This window comes from Oncorhynchus mykiss, chromosome 2 (genome assembly GCF_057628025.1).
Source record: "Oncorhynchus mykiss isolate SJ-2025 chromosome 2, ASM5762802v1, whole genome shotgun sequence".
Classification (NCBI taxonomy): Eukaryota; Metazoa; Chordata; class Actinopteri; order Salmoniformes; family Salmonidae; genus Oncorhynchus; species Oncorhynchus mykiss.
Genome location: NC_143023.1, coordinates 88,121,858 through 88,144,772, shown reverse-complemented (window position 1 = coordinate 88,144,772; position 22,915 = coordinate 88,121,858). Strand labels below are relative to the sequence as shown.

Here is a 22,915-nt window from a genome sequence, read left to right as displayed (position 1 = left end):
CTCCAATAATTGCACATTGGCCAATAGGACGGATGGTAAAGGCAGGTTACCCATTCGCCAACAAATTATAACAAGGCACCCGGACCTGCGTCCCCTGTATCTGTGTCTTTTCTTCAAGCGAATGACGGGAAGTAAATCCTTTGCATCCGACTCGTTAGACGAGGTAAATAATCGCTGTTCTAATATCCAGAAGCTTTTTTCGGTCATAAGAGATGGTGGCAGAAACATTACATAAAAAATAAGTTACAAACAACGCGAAAAAACACACAAAATAGCACAATTGGTTAGGAGCCCATAAAACGGCAGCCATCTCCTCTGGTGACATTCTAAAAACTCATTCATCTAAAATAAAGTAAGATGTACACTTTCCACGCTGCGCTTTGGTCTCATTCCGACGACGGACGTAACAACTATTTGGCACACTGGAAAGAATCAACCAAGAAACAGAGCAAATTGGAATGCTATATTTTATTTTACTTGCTTTGGCAATGCAAACATATGTTTCCCCTGACAATAAATCCCCTTTGAATTGAAATGAGAAACACACAGAAAGAGTGTGAGAGAGAGAGAGAGAGAGAGAGAGAGAGAGAGAGGGAGAGAGAGAGAGAGAGAGGGAGAGAGAGAGAGAAAAAGAGAAAAAGAGAAAAAGAGAGAGAGAAAAAACTGAGCAAACAGGAATGCTATTTGGCCCTAAGCAGAGAGTATAGTGCCAGAATACCTGACTACTGTGATTGACCCAAACTTAAGAAATGCTTTGATTATGTACAGACTCAGTGATCATAGCCTTGCTATTTCTGTAGGCAGACCTGGCTCTCGAGAGAAGACCGGCTATGTGCACACTGCCCACAAAATGAGGTGGAAACTGAGCTGCACTTCCTAAACTACTGCCTATGTATGACCATATTAGAGACACATATTTCCCTCAGATTCCACAGACGTACAAGGAATTTGAAATAAAATCCAATTTTGATCAACTCCCATATCTATTAGATGAAATAGCACAGTGTGCCATCACATCAGCAATATGTGTGACCTGTTGCCACAAGAAAAGGGCAACCAGTGAAGAACAAACACCATTGTAAATACAACATGTATTTATGTTAATTTATTTTCCCTTTTGTACCATAATATAACATTTGAAATGTCTCTATTCTTTATTATTATTATATATTCTCTATTATTAATGTTTACTTTTAATTTCTGATTGTTTATTTCACTTTGTTTATTATTGATTTAACTTGCTTTGGCAATGTAAACATACACTGAGTGTACAAAACATTAGGAACACATTCCTACTATTGAGTTGAACCCACTTTTCCCCTCAGAACAGACTCAATTTGTCAGGGCATGCTTTACAAGGTGTCGAAAGCATTCCACAGTGATGCTGGCCCATTTTGACTCAAATGCCTCCCACAGATGTCAAGTTGGCTGGATGTCCTTTGGTTGTTGGACAATTCTTGATACACACAGGAAACTAATGAGTGTCATAAACCCAGCAGCATTGCAGTTCTTGACACACTCAAACCGGTGGAACCGGTTGAACCATACCTCGTTCAAAGGTACCTAAATCGTTTTGTCTTGCCCATTCACCTTCTGAATAGTACTCATACACAATCAATGTCTCAATTGTCTGAAGGCTTAATTTCTCCTCCCCTTCATCTACATTGATGGAAGTGGATTTTTCAAGTGACATCAATAAGGGATCATAGCTTTCACCTGGATTCACCTGGTCAGTCTGTCATGGAAAGAGAAGGTGTTCCTAATGTTTTGTACACTCGTTGTATGTTTCCCATGCCAATAAAGGCATTTGAATTGGAAAGAGAGAGAAATCGCATTTCACTGTTGAATGAAACATGAGCATGCGCACTTCTTCGCATGATATTCCTCGAACTAAAAAAACAAATTCACGTAGCAGAGACAAGCATTAACTTGCATCCAAAGTAATTCCTGGTTTTCAAAATGTTAAAAAAAATAATTGACTTGTAAGATGGTAACGTGCTGGACGTTTCTTATCCCAGATGTGCTTAGTGCATGCCCTGCATTTAGCTAACGTTAGTTTCCATTGAGATCCTCTCATCCGCGTTCTTATGTCTGTATTGCAATATTTACTTCGTGTAGAAAAATGTAGTATCCCGTTCAATTACTGGTTCAATGGCTGAAACGGATGGTAATTAGTACTTGTACAGATATTGAACTTTTATGCATAATTCGTTTATGACAATAGGATCTATATTTATAATATAGCACATCATATTTTATCACTAAAGCACATGTTTCCGCGGGGGCTGTAAAAACTGATGCACATGCTTACACAGGGGCATCACGTGATACAGGCACGCGGCTGGAAAAGCAAAGTGCCAGACATTTGTGTAATGTGCTGGTTTCAGCTTGCTGTTGAACCTTTTTGGAATGACGATATATAATGCAGTTTAACAAACGAATATTTTGATGACATGTTTATAACGATAATGTTTGCTGACTGGTTAGCCTGCAACGAACACGTGGACATTGTTGTTGTTAGCCTTGTAGCTAGCTGTCATTCATAGGCAACGAAACGGTTAGATCGCACCTATTCTGGTAATGAAACTGAGTTACATTGCTTGGCTCACACATTTAATCAAAAGATGATTGTTTTCTCAACATGACAAGTGAACGTAGATCCCAGAAAGACTGGTATTCTATACTTGAATCCAGTCCATCGGATATGCTACAAGACCTCAAACAGAAGTACCAAAGACTGGCCTTAATGGTATGTGTAAACTCTGACGGTCTCCTGTGTCATGTCTTTTCAATTGTACTGATGAATTAACTGCTGTTAGGTTTATTTGCATCTTGATGAATCATGTCAAAAGAGGTCCCAATAATTGAGTGAGAGGCGGGGTGAGAAAGTATCTTGACATAACGTTACTGTTGGTCCGTTAGCACCTAGCATGTATTTCTAGAAAGTAATATATTTTATGAATATAAACACACCCTCTATCACACACATTACCGACTGGGTGTTTATTTCTGGCCATGTGTGCAAATCAAGACTACATTAATCCACTGCGCTCCAGCTTTGGCATGAGTTCTGGGAGTGTCTTCAAGATAAGTCTTGTAGGTGTCTGGCAAGGTTCGTCTACTTATCATGCAAGCTGTCGATGTGATTGATGACTGTATGATGAAGTATTAACTGCATCTTGCCCTTTGATATTAATCTGTACATTTTCTTTTAATCCTTGACAGAGTACAACATAAAAATGGATTTGTATAATCCAAAACCCATTTTAATTACAGAAATCACCTAGAAACTGTCAAATCAATCATACTCTAATCAATAAGCTATAACCCAAAAACTATTTTGGTGTTTTTTATCTGAAAATATTTTTGTCTGAAAATAGCTACACTGTTCTATAAACACAGGGCTTTGAGCAAGAGTATGGTAGTTCTGGTAATTAGCAATGTTTATTAGCACACGGTAAGTAGGATACAGGCCTAGGCCACAGATATCACCATGAACTGATTACTGTGTATTATTTTGTCAGACTTTCTGGATTCAAGGTGCTGTAGGATTTCACATAAACCATGGGCTCTATGATTACCAATTGTAAAAACACACAAACCTCAAGCTACCATCAATGTCAACATTTCTTAAAATAATATTTGATTAATCCAATTGAACAAAACATCCTAGACTTTGCTGTTGGCATTCCCCTTCCCCCCTCAGTAATGCCCGCTCGTGTCTGGCCTCCCTCAGACATTAGGGGGCAGTAGTGTGATGATGGTGGCCTTTTGCTCTGCCACCAGCTCATCTGCTCTCCCATCTTCTGAATGCCTGCACAGCACACGCCTCAGCCTCGTGGTAGAAACAGACAAGTCTGATACAGCACAGAGAGGGAGAGAGAGATGATTCATGGTAAGAAGCGCCTAGTGCTCCAAATTGCCAGTGCTTTATATTGTGTTCCTGCCTCTAAGCTCCATTAGCCCCAGTAAATGAATATTTTACAATGCGTGCAAAGAGACATCAATTAAAGTACGTAACTCCACAGGAACGGAGGGTGGGCTATTTTATAAGAGCCGGGGCTTTTCATTGTGTTATGTATTTATGAAAAAACCCTGAGCTGCATGGGGACTCAGAAGTGGGGGGAGGAATTACAGCAAATGGGTTTCTCTGCTGTAAAATGTAAAAATTCTGTCTGGCTGGAATTTTTACAGTAGATAAAAATGTTTAATTCTGATCTTCAAATTTTCTCAAATGTCATTAGCAAATAGTCACTCACCAGGCTATAGTCTCTTCAATGTATAAGTTTAGTTTTAACCATAAAGTTGTGATAACTACTGTAGCAGCATGGACTAGTGGGTCTGGAGATGGAGGTGTAGGCTGTTTTCAAGCCTTACACCACGCCCAAACCGGATTTTGTCCCCCACATACCAAACGCGATCACGACACACAGGTTGAAATATCAAAACAAACTCTGAACCAATTAAATGAATTTGGGGACAGGTCGAAAAGCATTAAACATATGGTAATTTAGCTAGCTTGCAGTTGCTAGCTAATTTAACCTGGGATATACACATTGAATTGTTATTTTACCTGAAATGCACAAGGTGCCTTCCAGGCTTTTTCTTCTTTTGGACTTAAAATGGCGATTGGCAACTAACTTTTTAATAATAAGGTGTATTACCATAACTGACCTCAGTTCATCTTTCAATCACCCACGTGGGTATTACCAATGAGATGGCACGTGGGTATATGTTTCTAAAAGTCAATGAGGAGATGGGAGAGGCAGGACTTGCAGCGCGTTCTGCAACACAAATAGAATCAACTTCTATTTTTGCGCCTTGCAACGCAGACGCTCGCGAGCAGTGTGGGTGCAATGATTTGAATAACATGTATGTGTACATTTATTTTGCAACACTCATGTACGCGATGTGACCGGTGTGGTCAGCATGTTAGTTCCGCAGCCAGATACTTCACACCTGTAAGCTTCCAGCGCAGAGCACTGTCACAATCAGATCACAAAGGGGAGTTGGACATGCACACCCTCTGGGACTATATCACCACTGTGGAAACAAGCAGCTTCTCTAGGTTTGCTTTGATTTCCTTCAGGATTTGAGAGAGCCACAAAGCTGGTTCAATGGTGTGAGAAGGATTTTGTAATGTTTTTTAGAAAGAGAACAATATATTTTTCTGTCAGAATGTTGATTGAATCAGTTCCTCACCCCATCCATCAGATAGCCAGACCCATTTCTTGAGTACAGGCGCCTGGTCACGTATATAGACTTGTCATTTGCATTGCGTGACCGCACTGAATGTTTTAGAAAATGAGCTTCCCCTCTCAACCTTCTGTTGAGTCTTTGTTCTTTTAAACCGTAACACTTTCATTGCTGAACAATACTTTTAAATAGGCTAGACAATAGAGGTTGGCACTGGTGTTACAGGTTTTGTTTTTTCCATTTATGTTTTGAGGTTGGACTATCAGCATGAATAGCAGTAGGGCACACCGATTTGTTGTCACCTCATTAGTCAGTATGTGTTACACCTGTGCTGGCCCAGGTGACATTTACGGGTGGCTGGACCAGTGCTCCAGTTGTCTTGAGAGATGTAGAGGGTCAACACCTTTTAGTTGGCTCTCCCTATTTGATTTCTAGAAAAACATTCCTTTGTCTGATCTTCCCTGTTTTTTTGTTTTGCTCAACGTTTTTGTTTGCTTCCTGTCTTAAGTTTGATGTGGGTTTTTCTTTTGTTTGCCTCTTAGTGGGCAAATTTAGTGGCACTCATGGTGGGTGTCTTTTAGGTCCCAGTTGTTGTTGCTAGTCAACTGTCAGTGGACAGCCCCATGAGTGTCTTTCAGAACCCCTCCTAAAACCCAACATTTTGTTTTGTCAGTGACTCTTTGTTAATTCCTCCATATGTTTCTGCAACATTTCGTTTGGTTGTCTTTCAGGGGAATGTAACACAATGGGGGCTCATCCAGGATATATTTTCCCATGAGTATGTTAGTTGCTCTAATCACCTACTCTGAAGCTTTGCTCTGCCCACATATTGGAGTGTTCAAAAGACACATTTGTGGTGGACTTTCTGTCACTGACATCCACCCTGAGCGGGTATAAGATTGGTGGAATCATTTTGAAAGTTGCATAAACACACAGCCTTGTATAAAAAATATAAAAAAAAGCCATGGACTTTAAGTTGGAAAATTTTGTGGAAAACCCTACCTGGGAGATGCTGGACACATGTAGGTGAAGGTGAATCTGCTCATCATTGCAAAGCATTATGACATCAAAGTGGCATCTGGCGATCCGAAAGCAGTAGTCTGAGTCAATCGGTAGTTGGTCACTGCTCCTCAAGTGTTCTTGTGGGACAAGTTCAGAAAGGGTATGCTGCTTTATCTCTTGATCAGAGTTCAGATTATGACACTGTTAAAGTTGCTATCCTTCTGGCTTACGAGTTGGTCTCGAAGGCATACAGACAACAGTTCTGTAAATTACAAAAGACAGAATTGCAAAATCATATGGAGTTCGCAAGAGAACAAGCATGTCTTTTTGATCAGTGTGGTTCTCAGGACAAGGACCTTGAGGACTTAGACACTCATCCTTCTCCAGTAGTTAAAACATTTCCTTCACAAAAGGGTTGCTAACTAGATTTGAGCACAAGGATCTCTCTTGAGAAAGCTGCATTTCTTGCAGGTGAGTTTGTGTTTACACACACAACTACCATCACAAACCAAGCCTACACAAAAAGCAATCCAGAGAATTCACCTACTGCAGATTTCAGTCTTTTTCTACAGTGCCCAAAGATAAAGATTGGAGGGAAAAATAATTCTTTTGTATCCGCCATTTTGACGTTTCTGCCGTGAGAAAGTACACATTGTCTCTGTGTCCTAAGTTGAGCGAGAAATAGCCCTTTATTCTTGTGGGAGAACTTCAGCCCATAAAGTCTCTGGTTGGGACTGATGCATCTCCTAAACAAGGTTTTGGATCAGATGTGTATGAACCCTTTGTTTCAGACGGGTTTGTCTGTCTGCCTAGTGCCAGTGCTGTTAAGCAGCCGGTGACGATACAGCAAGACTGGGGCAGCCCTTCATTTTGGAGGGTATTTTGTCTTTTTCTGACACTTCAGCAACTGGTTACAGTGTGTTAGTACAAGGCGTGGAGATGTGTTGCATGAAAGTTCCTTTGTATAATGTGGAACTCGAGTCTGATCTTATTTCTGGTTTCGTTGCAGTGAAGCTTAGCCTACCGGTGAAGGTGGTCTCATTTATTTTTTTCCGGAAACAATTTGGCTGGAGGGAAGGTCTTGCCGTTACACGTGCTATGTGTAAAAAAAGGGAGCAAGTCTAGTGTTGAGGATGTCAGCAATCCCACCATGGTCGATCTGTCTGAGACGTTTATGGGTGATCCTGATTTCCCCTGACCTCTCCTTTGAAAAGCGAGTTTGTAGGACCGCTGAAGGAAGAGAGGGTCCCTACAGTTGACACTTCCATGTCTAGGAAGCAGCTGATTGTGCAACAGTAAATATGTTTCCCTCTCCCCTCTTATTGCTGAGATATGTCCAGAGGAGGAGTTTGATTACGTTTGTGTGGGTTACTTTGACAGGTGGTGTTCTAATGAGGAAATGGCGTTCTCGTTCCACTTCTGGGCAGGACAATTGGCCCAGTGTATCTCAAATTGTCATTCCAGTTGCACTTTGACAAGAGATACTGATGCTGGCTCATGATGGTTGTATGGCAGGCTCACAATGGTTGTATGGCAGGCTATCTTGGAGTAAACTAGATGTGACCGTATCTTGCGTAACTTCTTCTGGCCTGATCTGAAACAGGACGTTGTGGCTTGCTGTAAATCCTGTCGCATTTGCCAGCGGACAGGTAAAGCAAACAAAGCTGTACCGGTTGCAGCTTTGCAGCCTAATCCTGCTTTGACAAACTGTTCAGCAGGGTTCTAGGGAGAATTGTGTTGGTCCTTTGCCCAAAGCAAAGAGTGGTCATCAGTATCTTTTGACCATCATGTGCGCTGCCACTCGTTTCCCCGAGGCCATTCCACTAAGTTACGACGGATATTACAATCCCGTTGAAATCAAACATGTCCGTGGTAAGGACATCTTGGTTGCTGATTTGTCTTTTCAAGTGTGGGCACTTAATGTTTTGTGTTTAGCCTGTGTGTAGCCCTGGCACACATTTTATTTTGATGTATGTTTTTAATTTTGGAGATCTTTTTGTTTGGGCTCGTTCCAAGCAGACAAGAGTTACAGAAACATACATGAGTTTTAGGCAAGTATGTCTCCCCCCCCAAAAAAAGTATAACATCTAAATAAGAAAATATTGTCCAAAAAAAGTGGGTGTATATCTACATATAAAATGTTTATATTGGAGGAGGTGACACATTTTAGTTGTGAAATGGAAGTTGTTTTCTGTTGGTGAGAACATATCCAACAAAAATATAGGATATATTTGTTGTCTTAAGGGGGAATGTGTCGCAGGTTTAGCTTTTCCCATTTTATGTTTTGAGGTGGGACTTTTAGCACGTATAGCATGGTAGTACGTAGGGCGCACGGATTGGTATCAAATTAATTTATATAGCACTTCTTACATCAGCTGATATCTCAAAGTGCTGTACAGAAACCCAGCCTAAAACCCCAAACAGCAAGCAATGCTGGTGTAGAAGCATGTTAGTCAATATGTGTTACACCTGTGCTGGCTTGTCCATCTCGTTAGTCGGAAGGTGTTTAAGAGTGGCTGGCCTTGTGCTCCAGGTGTCTTGAGAGATGTGTGAATGCTGTCCCCTCGGGTCATAAAACAAAGTTCTGCTTCAGAGTTCTGTGCAAATTGCTGTTAATGATTCAATCAGGAAGTACATTTTTGGCTTGTTGTAAAGCTGCTATCTTTCTCATCCTATTCAGATTGTCCTTTTACAAAGTGAAAACAACACTGTGTAGTGTAATATTTGATAATGCCTCAATGCGTTGTAAGGAATTGTCGTGGTTTGACTGCACGGGTGTGTGTGTTTTAGGTAGTGAGTTGTGATTGTACACTGAACAAAAATATAAATGCAACGATTTCAATGATTTTACCGTTACAGTTCATATAAGGAAATCTGTCACTTTTAAGAAATAAATTAGGCCCTAATCTATGGATTCCCATGACTGGGAATACAGATATGCATCTGGTGGTCACAGATTCCTTAAAAGAAAGTTAGGGGTGTGGATCAGAAAACCAGTCAGTATCTGGTGTGGCCACCATTTATTTGCCTCATGCAGCGTGAAACAACTTGATTGTGGAATGTTGCCTCAATGGCTGTGCGAAGTTGTTGGATATTGGCGTGAACTGGAACAAGATGTCCACCAAAGCATCCCAAACATGCTCAATGGTTGACATGTCTGAGTTGGTAGGCCATGGATGGACTGGGACATTTTCAGCTTCCAGGAATTGTGTACAGATCTTTGCGACATGGGGCTGTGCATTATCATGCTGGAACATGAGGTGATTGTTCCAGATGAATGGCATGACAATGGGCCTCAGGATCGTGTCATGATATCTCTGTGCATTCAAATTGCCATCAATTTAAAATGCAATTGTGTTCATTGTCTGTAGCTTATGCCTGCCCATACCATAATCCCACCGCCACCATGGGGCACTCTGTTCACAACGTTGACAGCATACGCTCACCAACACGACGCCATACACACTGTCTGCCACCTGCCCGGTACAGATAAAACCGGGATTCATCCGTGAAAAGCCCACTTCTCCAGTGTGCCAGTGGCAATGTAACATCTTCTTTATAACAGTAAGATAATTTCTCAATGTGTTTGTGTCCATATGACCGATTTTCTGTTCGACCAAACTGCAAATGGAGAGTTAAATCCTCTCTTGACAAGCAGTTTTATCAACTTTGTTGGAGTGAGAGGTGGGGAGGGGCCTGGTCTGTGTAAACAATAGAGGAAGAGGCGAAACAAAGTTTCACTCTCGCTAAGATCTGTCCAAAATAAGGCCAATGCATTTCTATGTGCTTATTTTGGACCTCAGCTTGTCGCCTGCCTTCCCAACTCCCATTGTTAGGGCGGAGGCGTGCATTTCGTCATTATTTACAGATCTCTGGTGTAAATGGGAAGTCGCACAGAGGAGCGAAGGAGACAAGACAAAAATACAACCCGAGAACAAGCGGACATAAACGCTCATAAAAAAACGGAAAATAACACAACGACAAAACAGGCATTTGTAATTAATTCCATATTTCGCCCAGCCCTACTTCATTATATTCTCTGGTAACCACTCTGGTGGACATTCCTGCAGTCAGCATGCCGATTGCATGCTCCCTCAACTTGAGACATCTGTGGCATTGTGTTGTATGACAAAACTGCACATTTTAGAGTGTCCTTTTATTGTCCCCAGCACAAGGTTGTTACATTACAGTTACAGATTAAAGACCAAGTTCAAAATCTTAGCTTGGACATTGGAGGAAAGGTTACATGTTTGGCAGACTGAGTCAACTCTATTAAAGAAGCTGAAAGAACTTGATCATTCCAAAACAACTGGCCGTGACAACATTCTTGCCAGATTTCTACAGAATGCTGCGGTAATGATCACCCCCTGCGTAACTCTCAATGTAAATCTGTCTATTGAACTATTCCCCCCCCCCCCCCCCCCAGTGAACTAAAACGCACAAGGGTGATTTATATATATATATATATAAAAGGGACTAAGTTAGATCATGGAAACTATTGGCTTGTTTAAGTCCTGTGTATTTTATTGAAGGTCATGGAAAATATTGTGCGAGCAGATTGACAGTTATATTTCCTTACATAACATACTATACAAGCCTCAATCTGGCTTTAGTAAATCTCATTCCACCAACACTTGCCTACTATATCTAACTGACCACACCGGGAAGGAAGTAGATGGATGAAAATGTTATGTTAGATCTCCAAAAGATGTTTGGGTACAGTGGATCATGAGATTCTGTTAATCAAACTAAGAGCCATGGGCTTTAACAACTTAGCCGTAAAATGGGTTAGCGCTTATCTGCAAGGAAGAAAACACATGGTGGGTGTGGATGGGACCCTGTCTAAACCCAAAATCTTGAACTGTGTGGTACCCCAAGGGAGTGTGCTGGGTCCACTTTTTCTGTTGTATATAAATTATCTGAAATCTGCCTGTACATGTGACCTTTTCCTTTATGCAGATGATTCTGCACTGTTGGTTTCTTACAAAGACAAAACTGTGGTTGAGGAGGCCCTCGGTGCTGAACTTCTGAATGTCAGTAAACGGTTATATGACAACAAGCTGTCACTTCACCTTGGAAAAACAGTCCATTTTGCTCGGGTCCAAAGTCAAACTGAGTGAATCACTGGATTTTAAGGTGGTAGTATTTGACTTAGTAGTCACAGCAAAAGAGTCTGTGAATTATCATGCGTGCTAGATAACTTTTTGTGCCATGCTCTCCCCTGTCAGATGATTATATCCAAAGTGAACCATAAAATGTTGTTTCTGGCAAGAACCTCCAAATATCTGGATAAGAATGCAACATGGTGGCATTGGTAGGGGCTCTTGTTCTGTGCCATTTGGACTATGGGTGCTCTTCCTGGTACAATAGTGCTTCCAAGATAATTAAAAATAAATTGCAGACATCTCAGAACAAATTTGCCAGGATTTTTCTTAAACTTCCAGGACATACTCATCTTGACCATTCCTGCTTTGAAAGCCTTAGATGGCTCAAAGTGGAGGAGAGAGTCTCTCAGATGAAATTGTGTCTGGTACATCAGATTGTCCACAGTCTGGTCCCCAGGTACTTATATAACTACTTTAACTCGGTCCGGGATAACCACAACTATTCCACTAGAAAGCGTGAAACTGATGTTGTTCCTTTTAGATGTAATAGTGGTATGGGAAGATCACTTTTTCCGTACTCAGCTGCCATTCTTTAGAATAGTCTTCCAAGGAATTTGAAATGTATACATTCAATGGGTAGTTTCACATTCTCAATGAAAAAATTGCAATATATTTGCATGTTTCAAGTGAGTCATAAGATTATAGTTCAGTACGTGGCTGAGAAGAAAATACCCGGGATAGCATGTAGTCTGCCTATTGTCTATCATATTGTGATTGTCTTGTATATATTAGGGATTGACTTGTTTTATATGTTAGGTACATCTCCCTTGTCTCACATACCCCTATCAATTGTTGTTTATTAGTACATTGAACTGTACTAATTAGCACATTTTATGAAACAAATAGCAATTTTGTGTGTCATTGTGTGTTGCCACTGCAGTTCCTAACCTTGCTGCATTCCCCTCTTCCACCTCCAAAAGGACCACAATGAAAATAAGCCGTTAAGCTTTATTGTGTTATCCTTGATGATCTTTCTTAAATTATATGTGGAGGCGTACATTATGTATGTATTTTTAAATTGTTTGCCAGTCTTCCAGTTACTTAAAATGTAAAGTATATTTGCGGTGGACATTAATTTGCCTAGCTGAGACCATTGGTCATTGTAGTTCAGTATCACCCCATGTATCATTACCCGTTCTTGAAGAGGTTCCGTTTCTGAACTACAGTGACCATACAAGAACACACACACACACGCAATGGTCTGCTTGCCAGTGCCAGATTATCATCATCATTCATGTGAATGCTGCTAGGATAGATCTAAGTTTTCTAAAAGCCCCTTCGCCACCACCTCCCTCCTCTCCCATAGGCGGATCAGGAGCCCATGATCCATCCTCCTGCGACCCTCACTAATCGGTGGCTGAAGCCTGGACTGCATAGACCTGCAGGAGGAAATTAGAGCTGTTCCATGTGCCAGGAAACACAGACAGGGCCGTCAGTATCCACTAGAGAACAGGGACATACCTCAGGGCCAGTGTGAGCATTACATGAGGAGATCCTTCAATATGGATATTAATCAACGGATGACATAATGCGGATATTGCTATAGCCCCTCCTCCCCCCTAACAAAACAACAACAAAACGCAAAAGAGAGCATGGGTGGTATCGCTACTGTATTTGGCCAGAGGTGTCGTGGGATGGCCAATGCTCTTCTCCAGCTCTTTGCCCAAAGCTGTCTGGGCTAACGGTTCTGTCCTCTGATGTCTCAATCTAGTTGTGTTTGCATTACTGTACTCCGCCTGCTCTGGTAAATTGTCCAGAAGAAGAGCATTGGTCCATCAGCAAATTACCCAGAAAAGGCTGACAGTTCAGGTTCTGACAGGATTTTTTTTCACTGGCAGATTGTCACCGACTACTATGGTTTAATTAACCTAGCTTCTGTCTAGTGTGTCTGAGCCATCCCCACATCTCTCCCCTCCCACATCTCTCCCCTCCCACATCTCTCCCCTCCCACATCTCTCCCCTCCCACATCTCTCCCCTCCCACATCTCTCCTCTCTCCTCTACCATCTTAAACAAAGTACTGGTTCAAGGGACTGATGGCTGCTGTTATTTTGGTCATTGTTTCTGTTGTGATGGCTGTTGTCAGTCTTGTCATTGTGGCTGTCTCTAACCTGTGTTTCTCCTGTCCCCTGTACTGGCTGACAGTATCACCCTGACAAGCAGGGCCCAGATGTGACTGTGACTGAAGCAGAGGAGCACTTACTCAGGTTCATTGAGGTCGATCAGGCTTGGAAGGTTCTGAGCAACCAGGAGACCAAGAGAGCCTACGATCTGCAGTTGCGTGGTAAGTCGTCCTCCTTCCATAGTTAAGAGGAGTCTCTCAGAGGAACACTACAATCCGGCTCCGTTAAGAAACATTCACACTCCCATAATGTACATTACATCTACACTAGCACATTGTACTCCCACTCTCTGATGCTCTTTCAGCCACCATCTCATCCCTCTCACTCTTTTTTTTTAATAACTCTCCTGTGATTCATTTGAACATGAAACATGATTTTTCATTTCATTACACGTTTGGAATTTTATGGTTTTATTTATTCTTACTGGTTGGTTCATGCTCAATTAAATTCCATAGCAATTCCCCTTGGGACCATCCCTTGCTTAATATTGAGTGATAAACAGTGGTGCTGTGTGAAGTCACTAAGGCCACATATAACTAGTGGGCCTATTTTGTCTGAAAAGGTCACACTAAATGAGGCATGAACCAATACAGTTTGCATAACTTAAATTCTATTTCCAAGATTTCCTTGAAACTTTAAAAGTCAGAAGCAATAATAGTCTCTAGTACCAACCCATTAAAAACAACTGGCCTGTTTTACGAAGTTTGTTCACCTGAACGTTTCTCACTTATCTGGGTGCATAAGAAAGGGCAGAGAGCTTGTTTTGCAAAGACCCTCCTATTCACCCACCCACACAGCCAATACATGAATAAAACAAGCAAGAGATTGTGTCGGGCTCCTGACAATGGTTGTTTTCTGCCATCTCTGTCCCTCATAAAATGCTCCTTGGAGGGGGAAATGTAGGTCAGGCCTTTTACACATGGCCTAGCTTTACATGAAGTGATATGCTCCCCCGTGATCCCAGGAAAGAGGTTCCCCTAGCTAGCTCTCCATTAGGACCTTCAACAACTCTACATTCTGTGTGTGTGTGTGCGCGTGCACCATTAGCAGGGGAGAGCTCTCATCACCTTTGGGGGCAAACACTCAGCCAGCCACAGCACAGTACCACTCTATAAGGCAACACATTCTAGCCATAGCATTGACATATAGAGTGTCTCTAATAGAAATAAACCCCTCTCTGGCCCTCATGGATGGTATTGACTTTGTCTATCATTGTATGCTGCCTTACAATAACCAAACTCTAAACATTCCTGCCGTAAACACCCTTTTTAACCGCTTTTTAAATCATTATTTTTTCACTCATCTTCTGAATATCTAACATTTAGATCTCCATGGACAGTTATCCATTATGACCTAACAATGAGTAAGAAAGAAGTGAAGGTTGTGTTTTCATTTAACAATCATTTTTATTTCGAGCATGAATACTTTGAATCCAACACACCTTTTTTATAACAGAGTTTCTCTGTTGAATGTGAAATCTGGGCATTCTTTGTTGGCCGGTCTGTAGGAATATTGGATGTACCTCATTGCTGGTTGCAGGGTGATTGTTGTAAGCATAGCAGAGGTGTAAAGTACTTAAGTAAAAATGATTTTAAGTACTACTTAAGTAGTTTTTGGGGTTATCTGTACTTTATTATTTATATTTTTGACAACTTTTACTTTACTACATTCCTAAAGAAAATAATGTACTTTTTACTCCATATGTTTTCCCAGCACCCAAAAGTACTTGTTACATTTTGAATGCTTAGTGAGACAGGAAAATGGTCCAATTCACACTTATCAAGAGAACATCCCTGGTCATCCCTACTGCCTCTGATCTGGTGGACTCACTAAACACACATGCTTTGTTTGTAAATTATGTCTTGAGAATTGGAGTGTGACCCTGACAATCTTTAAATAAAAAATAGAGATTGTCGCTGTCTGGTTTGCTTAATAGAAGGAATTTTGAAATGATTTATACTTTGAGACTTAAGTATATTTTAGCAATTACAAATGATTTATACTTTGAGACTTAAGTATATTTTAGCAATTACATTTACCTTTGATACTTAAGTATATTTAGAACCAAATACTTTTAGAAAATACGCCAAGTATTTTCTCTTATGGTGTCTTACTCAAGTATGACAATTGGGTGCTTTTTCCACCACTGGCCAATCGGGAGGGTTGGGTAGTAGACTAGCAGCGCACAGCTCCCATCTGTCTGGCCGCTGTAGATCTCTGTAGTGTTCAATCAGAGGCAGATCTCCAGTACCTACCAGTAAACAGCACCATAGTGTTTAATGTTGCCCAGCCATTCAGAAGGACTGGCTCATTCTGCACTGTGATCAAGTGGGGCTGATAATTAAAACAAACACGACTGAAGCCAGCTCAAAGGCCTGTTTCATCCAGATTTCAGAGGAACTCAGTCAGTCCTTCTGTTGTTTATCAGAGGGAGATGGATGAAACTCTGTTGCTAGGCCCTTTTGAACTTCATCATGAGTGGAATGTTTTATCTTCTTGCTCATTAGAAATGAAGGGGGATGGATATTCATTCACTACTATCCCCATGTCTATTACAACTGAGAATGTATAGCCTTCTTCCAAGTATTATTTAATACCATTACAACAAAGAAACAGTTAAAAGCTGATAGTCTCAAAGCATTAGGAACAAATCCCATGTTGGCTGTCAAACTATATCATAAACAGCCGGCGTTGCAAATCATTTTGGTACTGAGACCGGGGTTGCATTTTCCTGTGTTTAGGCAGACATGTATGGTAATTACTAGGGACGGTAATTGTGTTTTGTGGCGGAGGGAGAAGTGTGGGTGTGCCGGGTGGATGCGTTCTGCTCCAGGTCTCTGACACACTGTTGGGTTGTCTAGGAGCGATGTGCAGCCAGACTAATACTAAATCATCTCATTCTTAATGTGCCTCACCTCCACCGCCCCATTGCCAAACACATAGTGGTCGTCTTCCCGGATTGATTCAGGGCACCTTGCAGCAGCCCACTGGTGAGGCATGTGAGGCGTGTTTCTCCTCCTCCCCAACACTGAGACCAGTGAGTAACCTCCATAGATCTCCAACGGCTCGCCATGAGGCAAAATGCATGCTTTAGTTAACACTATCTGCTCTAATTCACTCACAAAACAGTATATAGGCCTGCATCAGGGGTCGGCAGTAGGTGGAGGGATACTTTTTCTCTCCCTCAATATAAAAAATAAATACAAATTATGTGTTTATTTTGTGGGGGATTTCAGTTTTTAGTAAAATAAAAAAACTCACATCACCAGGAATTCAGCAAAAAATTAGTTTCATTTATGCCTACCCCTGACCTACATAATTCAAGAAGATTTAAATGGATATTCCCATGAAACTGATTTGAGATCAAATTATTGACTTGTAGATGCAGTTTGAACATTTCACCTGTAAAACGTGAAGAATTATCATTCATGGTTGACAGTGATGGCCTAATTTGGTGTTTAAGGGTATTAAAATAAGAAAAGGGTATTGCGAAAATATTAATAGACTGTAGCATTTTTAGGAGGCATTTTATGCACTTTCTAAAATGATATTTAATAGGCTACATCTTGTCGATACAAACTTTGAGAAATGCTGACATCATAAAAAATGGTGCTCCGGCACCTTAAAAAAATTGTTGTTCATGGGACCTGGCAGAGCCTCCTTGGGATCTCCTCAGTAGTGACTGGCTGTCATCTGGGCCTTCTGGGCAGGGTGCATCAACTGGCTGAGTCATGGTCACTCTGACTCCCTCAACACTAGCAAGACTACAGTGTCCCGTCAAGACTACAGTGTCCCGTCAAGACTACAGTGTCCCGTCAAGACTACAGTGTGCAGTGTAGTTGATCTGCTTTTGTTCCTTTACAAGTCATTTTCAGGCTTCGATCAGCCGTGGACATCTATTTGCCCTGTAGTATTAGCTTAACTGTTGAAGCACTGTGACAAAGGGTCCCAGTGAATGTATAGTCTCATTTTGTATGATGTATTGAATCACCTAGATGTAGGACTATAATTTCCACCTGACCACTGTCAAATTATGGTCTCACAAGATACACCAATCAAAATGTAAATTTGGTTATCTGTCATTTGAGCCTCATCCGTAAAATGTTACAGTATATCACCAGGATGAATTAAGACACCTTTTACTGAGAATTTACTGACACATTTCCTCAATCTCACTGTACCACTACTTAAAAAACTCATGAGCACAGCAGGTGAAAATATATTCACCAAACCTATCCAATGATATCCATACATAGCTGTGAGGTAGGCCACTTAGGCTAGTCTCCTGACTAATTAAAGACCAGCATTAAAGAGTGGCATCAAAAAGTGCTAATTACCGTTTCCTCACAAAGACTGGCGAAGAGGTACTGTACTGCTGGAAATGGAGTGAAGTGTTAATATCTATTACTGTAGTTGTCTGTCTTTGTTCTTATATTAACCGTAGGCTGGCCTATAACGTCAAATGTCTGACACAGTTTAAAGTACAATACAGATTAGGCTATATGCACTATTATAAACCAGGACTTTAGGGTCCATGATGCTGATTGGCTGAAGCAGCATTTCAGCCATGTGCATATCAGACAATAATATATTGTACCACGGATATGACGCAAAAATACTTGGTAACTGCTCTATTTATGTTGGTAACCAGTTTTAAATAGCATTAAGACACCAATAAACCACACCCACCCGGCCCTTATTGCTGAAGTGGATACCATTTTTAAATGAATATCTGAAAGCATCTTGACTGTATGTTCCCCTAATTTCAATCAATCCTGAGACATAGTTCATCCATCCTTTGCAGGGAGGTATATCTGTGTCTTGCATATTCAGCAGTATGTGGCCTAACGTTACCTAAGAGCGTGTCGGAATTGTCACGCACTACTCTGCGTACTTCCACTTCTAATTTCACTTAGTGGTTCTGCGGCATCTGTCCCTTCCCTGAATTATCACCTCAATATTGAGTGTTGCTTTAAGAGATTTCATAAATGCACCATTACCAGTGTCCCCACTGTGTCATAGTGGCGGTGAGGGGAAACTGTCCAAACCTATGAATCAATGAACCTAGATAAAACCAGTGTAGCTTAATCAGTCTCTCCAGGATTATGCGAAAGCAAAAGGTTTTGCTAAATCAACAATTCCCTGTATATTACGCACAAAAGTCAAATCAGTGCAATATTATCGCATAAAACTCACCCATCACTGCAGTACAGAAAGATGGCTCGCATTTTCAACTAATCACTGCACATTTAACACATATCGTTCAATCAAGCCACTCGTCAAACTTTTCCCCTCGTCAGCGCATTTTCACAATAAATTGGATGACAACATTGCATATGTCCATGCAAAATGTCAGAATTTCCACAGGAAAATCAAGCATTTTTTCCCGAAAATATCCAGTACCAGTCAAAAATATGGATGTATCTACTCCTTCAAGGGTTTCTCTTTATTTTTACTATTTTCTACATTGTAGAATAATAAAGACATCAAAACTATGAAATAACACACATGGAATCATGTAGTAACCAATAAAGTGTTTTTAAACAATTCAAAATATATTTGAGATTCTTCAAAGTAGCCACCTTTTGCCTTGATGACAGCTTAGCACACTGTTGGCATTCTCTCACCCAGCTTCACCTGGAATGCTTTTCTAACAGTTTTGAAGGAGTTCCCACATATTCTGAGCGCTTGTTGGCTGCTTTTCTTTCAATCTGCGGTCCAACTCATCCCAAACCATCTCAATTGGGTTGAGGTCAGGTGATTGTGGAGGCCAGGTCATCTGATGTAGCACTCCATCACTCTCCTTCTTGGTCAAATAGCCCTTACACAGACTGGAGGTCTGTTGGGTCATTGTCCTGTTGAAAAACAAATGATAGTGCAAACCAGATGGGATGATGTAGTGCTGCAGAATGCTGTGGTAGCCATGCTGCTTAAGTGTGCCTTGAATTCTTAATACACTGCTCAAAAAAATAAAGGGAACACTAAAATAACACATCCTAGATCTGAATGAATGAAATATTCTTATTAAATACTTTTTTCTTTACATAGTTGAATGTGCTGACAACAAAATCACACAAAAATTATCAATGGAAATCAAATTTATCAACCCATGGAGGTCTGGATTTGGAGTCACACTCAAAATTAAAGTGGAAAACCACACTACAGGCTGAACCAACTTTGATGTAATGTCCTTAAAACAAGTCAAAATGAGACTCAGTAGTGTGTGTGTGGCCTCCACGTGCCTGTATGACCTCCCTACAACGCCTGGGCATGCTCCTGATGAAGCGGCGGATGGTCTCCTGAGGGATCTCCTCCCAGACCTGGACTAAAGCATCCGCCAACCCCTGGACAGTCTGTGGTGCAACGTGGCGTTGGTGAATCGAGCGAGACATGATGTCCCAGATGTGCTCAATTGGATTCAGGTCTGGGGAACGGGCGGGCCAGTCCATAGCATCAATGCCTTCCTCTTGCAGGAACTGCTGACACACTCCAGCCACATGAGGTCTAGCATTGTCTTGCATTAGGAGGAACCCAGGGCCAACCGCACCAGCATATGGTCTCACAAGGGGTCTGAGGATCTCATCTCGGTACCTAATGGCAGTCAGGCTACCTCTGGCAAGCACATGGAGGGCTGTGCGGCCCCCCAAAGAAATGCCACACCATGACTGACCCACCGCCAAACCGATCATGCTGGAGGATGTTGCAGGCAGCAGAACGGCGTCTCCAGACTCACGTTTGTCACATGTGCTCAGTGTGAACCTGCTTTCATCTGTGAAGAGCACAGGGCGCCAGTGGCGAATTTGCCAATCTTGGTGTTCTCTGGCAAATGCCAAACGTCCTACACGGTGTTGGGCTGTAAGGTTGGGCCCTCATACCACCCTCGTGGAGTCTGTTTCTGACCGTTTGAGCAGACACATGCACATTTGTGGCCTTGCTGGAGGTCATTTCGCAGCGCTCTGGCAGTGCTCCTCCTGCTCCTCCTTGCACAAAGGCAGAGGTAGTGGTCCTGCTGCTGGGTGGTTACCCTCCTACGGCCTCCTCCACGTCTCCTGATGTACTGGCCTGTCTCCTGGTAGCGCCTCCATGCTCTGGACACTACGCTGACAGACACAGCAAACCTTCTTGCCACAGCTCGCATTGATGTGCCATCCTGGATGATCTGCACTACCTGAGCCACTTGTGTGGGTTGTAGACTCAGTCTCATGCTACCACTAGAGTGAAAGCACCGCCAGCATTCAAAAGTGACCAAAACATCAGCCAGGAAGCATAGGAACTGAGAAGTGGTCTGTGGTCACCACCTGCAGAACCACTCCTTTATTGGGGGTGTCTTGCTAATTGCCTATAATTTCCACCTGTTGTCTATTCCATTTGCACAACAGCATGTGACATTTATTGTCAATCAGTGTTGCTTCCTAAGTGGACAGTTTGATTTCACAGAAGTGTGATTGACTTGGAGTTACATTGTGTTGTTTAAGTGTTCCCTTTATTTTTTTGAGCCGTGTATTTTGATTTGTTTAACACTTTTTTTGGGGTTACTACATGATTCCATATGTCTTATTTCATGTCTTCACTACTATTCTACAATGTAGAAAATAGTAAAAATAAAGAAAAACCCTTGAATGAGTTGGTGTCCAAACTTTTGACTGGTTCTGTATAAAAACATATAAACAATCCCGGAGAGGCTGCCTAATGCCTTCATATTCCTTACTATTTAGACATAGATTCATGCAAGATCTCAATTGTCTTCCCCAAGAAACTACTTTTTTTTTTTTTTTTTTTTAACCTTTATTTAACTAGGCAAGTCAGTTAAGAACAAATTCTTATTTTCACTGACAGCCTAGGAACAGGGGCAGAACGACAGATTTGTACCTTGTCAGCTCGGGGATTTGAACTTGCAACCTTTCGGCTGCTAGTCCAATGAATGAGATCAGAGTCCAACATCTCACATCCTCCCATCTCCCCTCCATCTGCCTTTCATTTGTGTGCTTTGCCTGTGGTACTCTTGAATCTCCTGTATCACTCTCTTGAACACTGAATGTCACTGGCACAACAGTAGCCTACAAATATGTATCTAAGAGCATCAATGTGATTTTTAAAATCTGTATTTTTCTATTGTCAATTATTGTACCATTGTGGAGTGACACTTTAATATTTTTTTTTTTAATAGATTTATGACATTTTCATGTTTCTTCTGTGTCTCAATACAGCCAGCGAACTGAATCAGAGTTGGCCAGTCGACGCCCATGTCTGTCTGGACGACATGACTTGGGATGATGGTGAGTCAAGTCATGGTCATCTTTATCTTACTTATTTAATCATGATCTCTTCTCTGCTGCCATTGAAGTCATCATAGATAGATCCATAAAGTACTTCTCCACCTGTCTCATCCCATGTGCCCCTTTTCTCTCAGCTGTTTGACATTGTCTGTCTGTGTTCTCTTTTCAGATAACGAGGTGTACACGTATGGCTGTCGCTGTGGAGGGGAATTCTCCATTGGAAGAGAGGATGCGGAGGGAGAAGAGGCCATTGTGTGCTGTGATACCTGTTCACTCAGTATAGAAGTCAAGACGACAACCTGACTGTCTCATTGTTCGCCAGACGCCTCTAAATCCTGAAGAGCTAGATCAAGGAGGTTCATAGTTTTCTTTTAATCTACATCCACCGAACATGTGTCCACATTTGAACCTTTTTAAATGGGCACCCCCATGGGACCTTGTGCACTTGTCTATTGGACAATGAAAGGAAATTTGATTTTGCTCTTTTAAATGTCATGCAATAAAATCATTGTGCAAAATTCAACTAACAACCAATCAAGTGAACTGTCATGATACTGGGGGTGTGGGTCTCATGCACGCACTTCATATAATGGGCTCTAGTTTAACAGACCTTACACAATGGTAAATCTAAGCGCAGGTGGTAGCGCTATAGTTTCAGGGGTGTGTCAGAAATATTTTTGCTATTTGCATAATCAAAATTATCGGCGCACTTGCCGTTGGTGCGAAAGGGCTGGGATTTTGAATAATCAGTGTGTAGAGGCTTGGCTCCCTCACTGGCCAATCAGAACATGCTCCTTGGTGAAATATTTGGTTGCTTCAAGTTGTGTATTTAGGGTCTTTTATGTATTCCCTTGGAATCAACTCCAGTTACAATGTTAGTCCATTTTATAGTTTGTTAAATAATAAAAATGTATACCTGTCTTTGCTAAATACATTAACTTGAACCCATTTGCTGTGGCTTCAATAGCATTCACACTGGTATATCACTAGCCATTTTATATAATGCTTACATACCCTACATTACTCCTCTCATGTATATACTGTACTCCATACCATCTACTGTATCTTGCCTATGCCGTTCGGGCATCACTCATTCATATATTTTTATTTACATATTCTTATTCATTCCTTTAGACTTGTGTGTGTGTATAAGG

The 22,915-nt window shown here is 41.4% G+C and overlaps 1 protein-coding gene across 1 annotated transcript; it reads left to right on the top strand.

The window, feature by feature from the left end:
* The first annotated feature begins 2,048 nt into the window (after positions 1-2,048).
* On the top strand, positions 2,049-22,709 carry dnajc24 (DnaJ heat shock protein family (Hsp40) member C24). Its single transcript, XM_021575844.3, has 4 exons — positions 2,049-2,749; positions 13,508-13,646; positions 21,693-21,761; positions 21,931-22,709. Exons 1-4 carry the CDS (start codon positions 2,642-2,644, stop codon positions 22,062-22,064), a joined length of 450 nt encoding a protein of 149 aa, XP_021431519.1. The 5' UTR covers positions 2,049-2,641; the 3' UTR covers positions 22,065-22,709.
* Positions 22,710-22,915: the final 206 nt, after the last annotated feature.

Coding starts and splice junctions, on each gene's coding strand:
- dnajc24 (XM_021575844.3), top strand. CDS start 2,642: ATGACAAGTGAACGTAGATCCCAGAAAGACTGGTATTCTATACTTGAA. Junction 2,750..13,507: donor ACCAAAGACTGGCCTTAATG/GTATGTGTAAAC, acceptor ACTGGCTGACAG/TATCACCCTGACAAGCAGGG. Junction 13,647..21,692: donor CTACGATCTGCAGTTGCGTG/GTAAGTCGTCCT, acceptor GTCTCAATACAG/CCAGCGAACTGAATCAGAGT.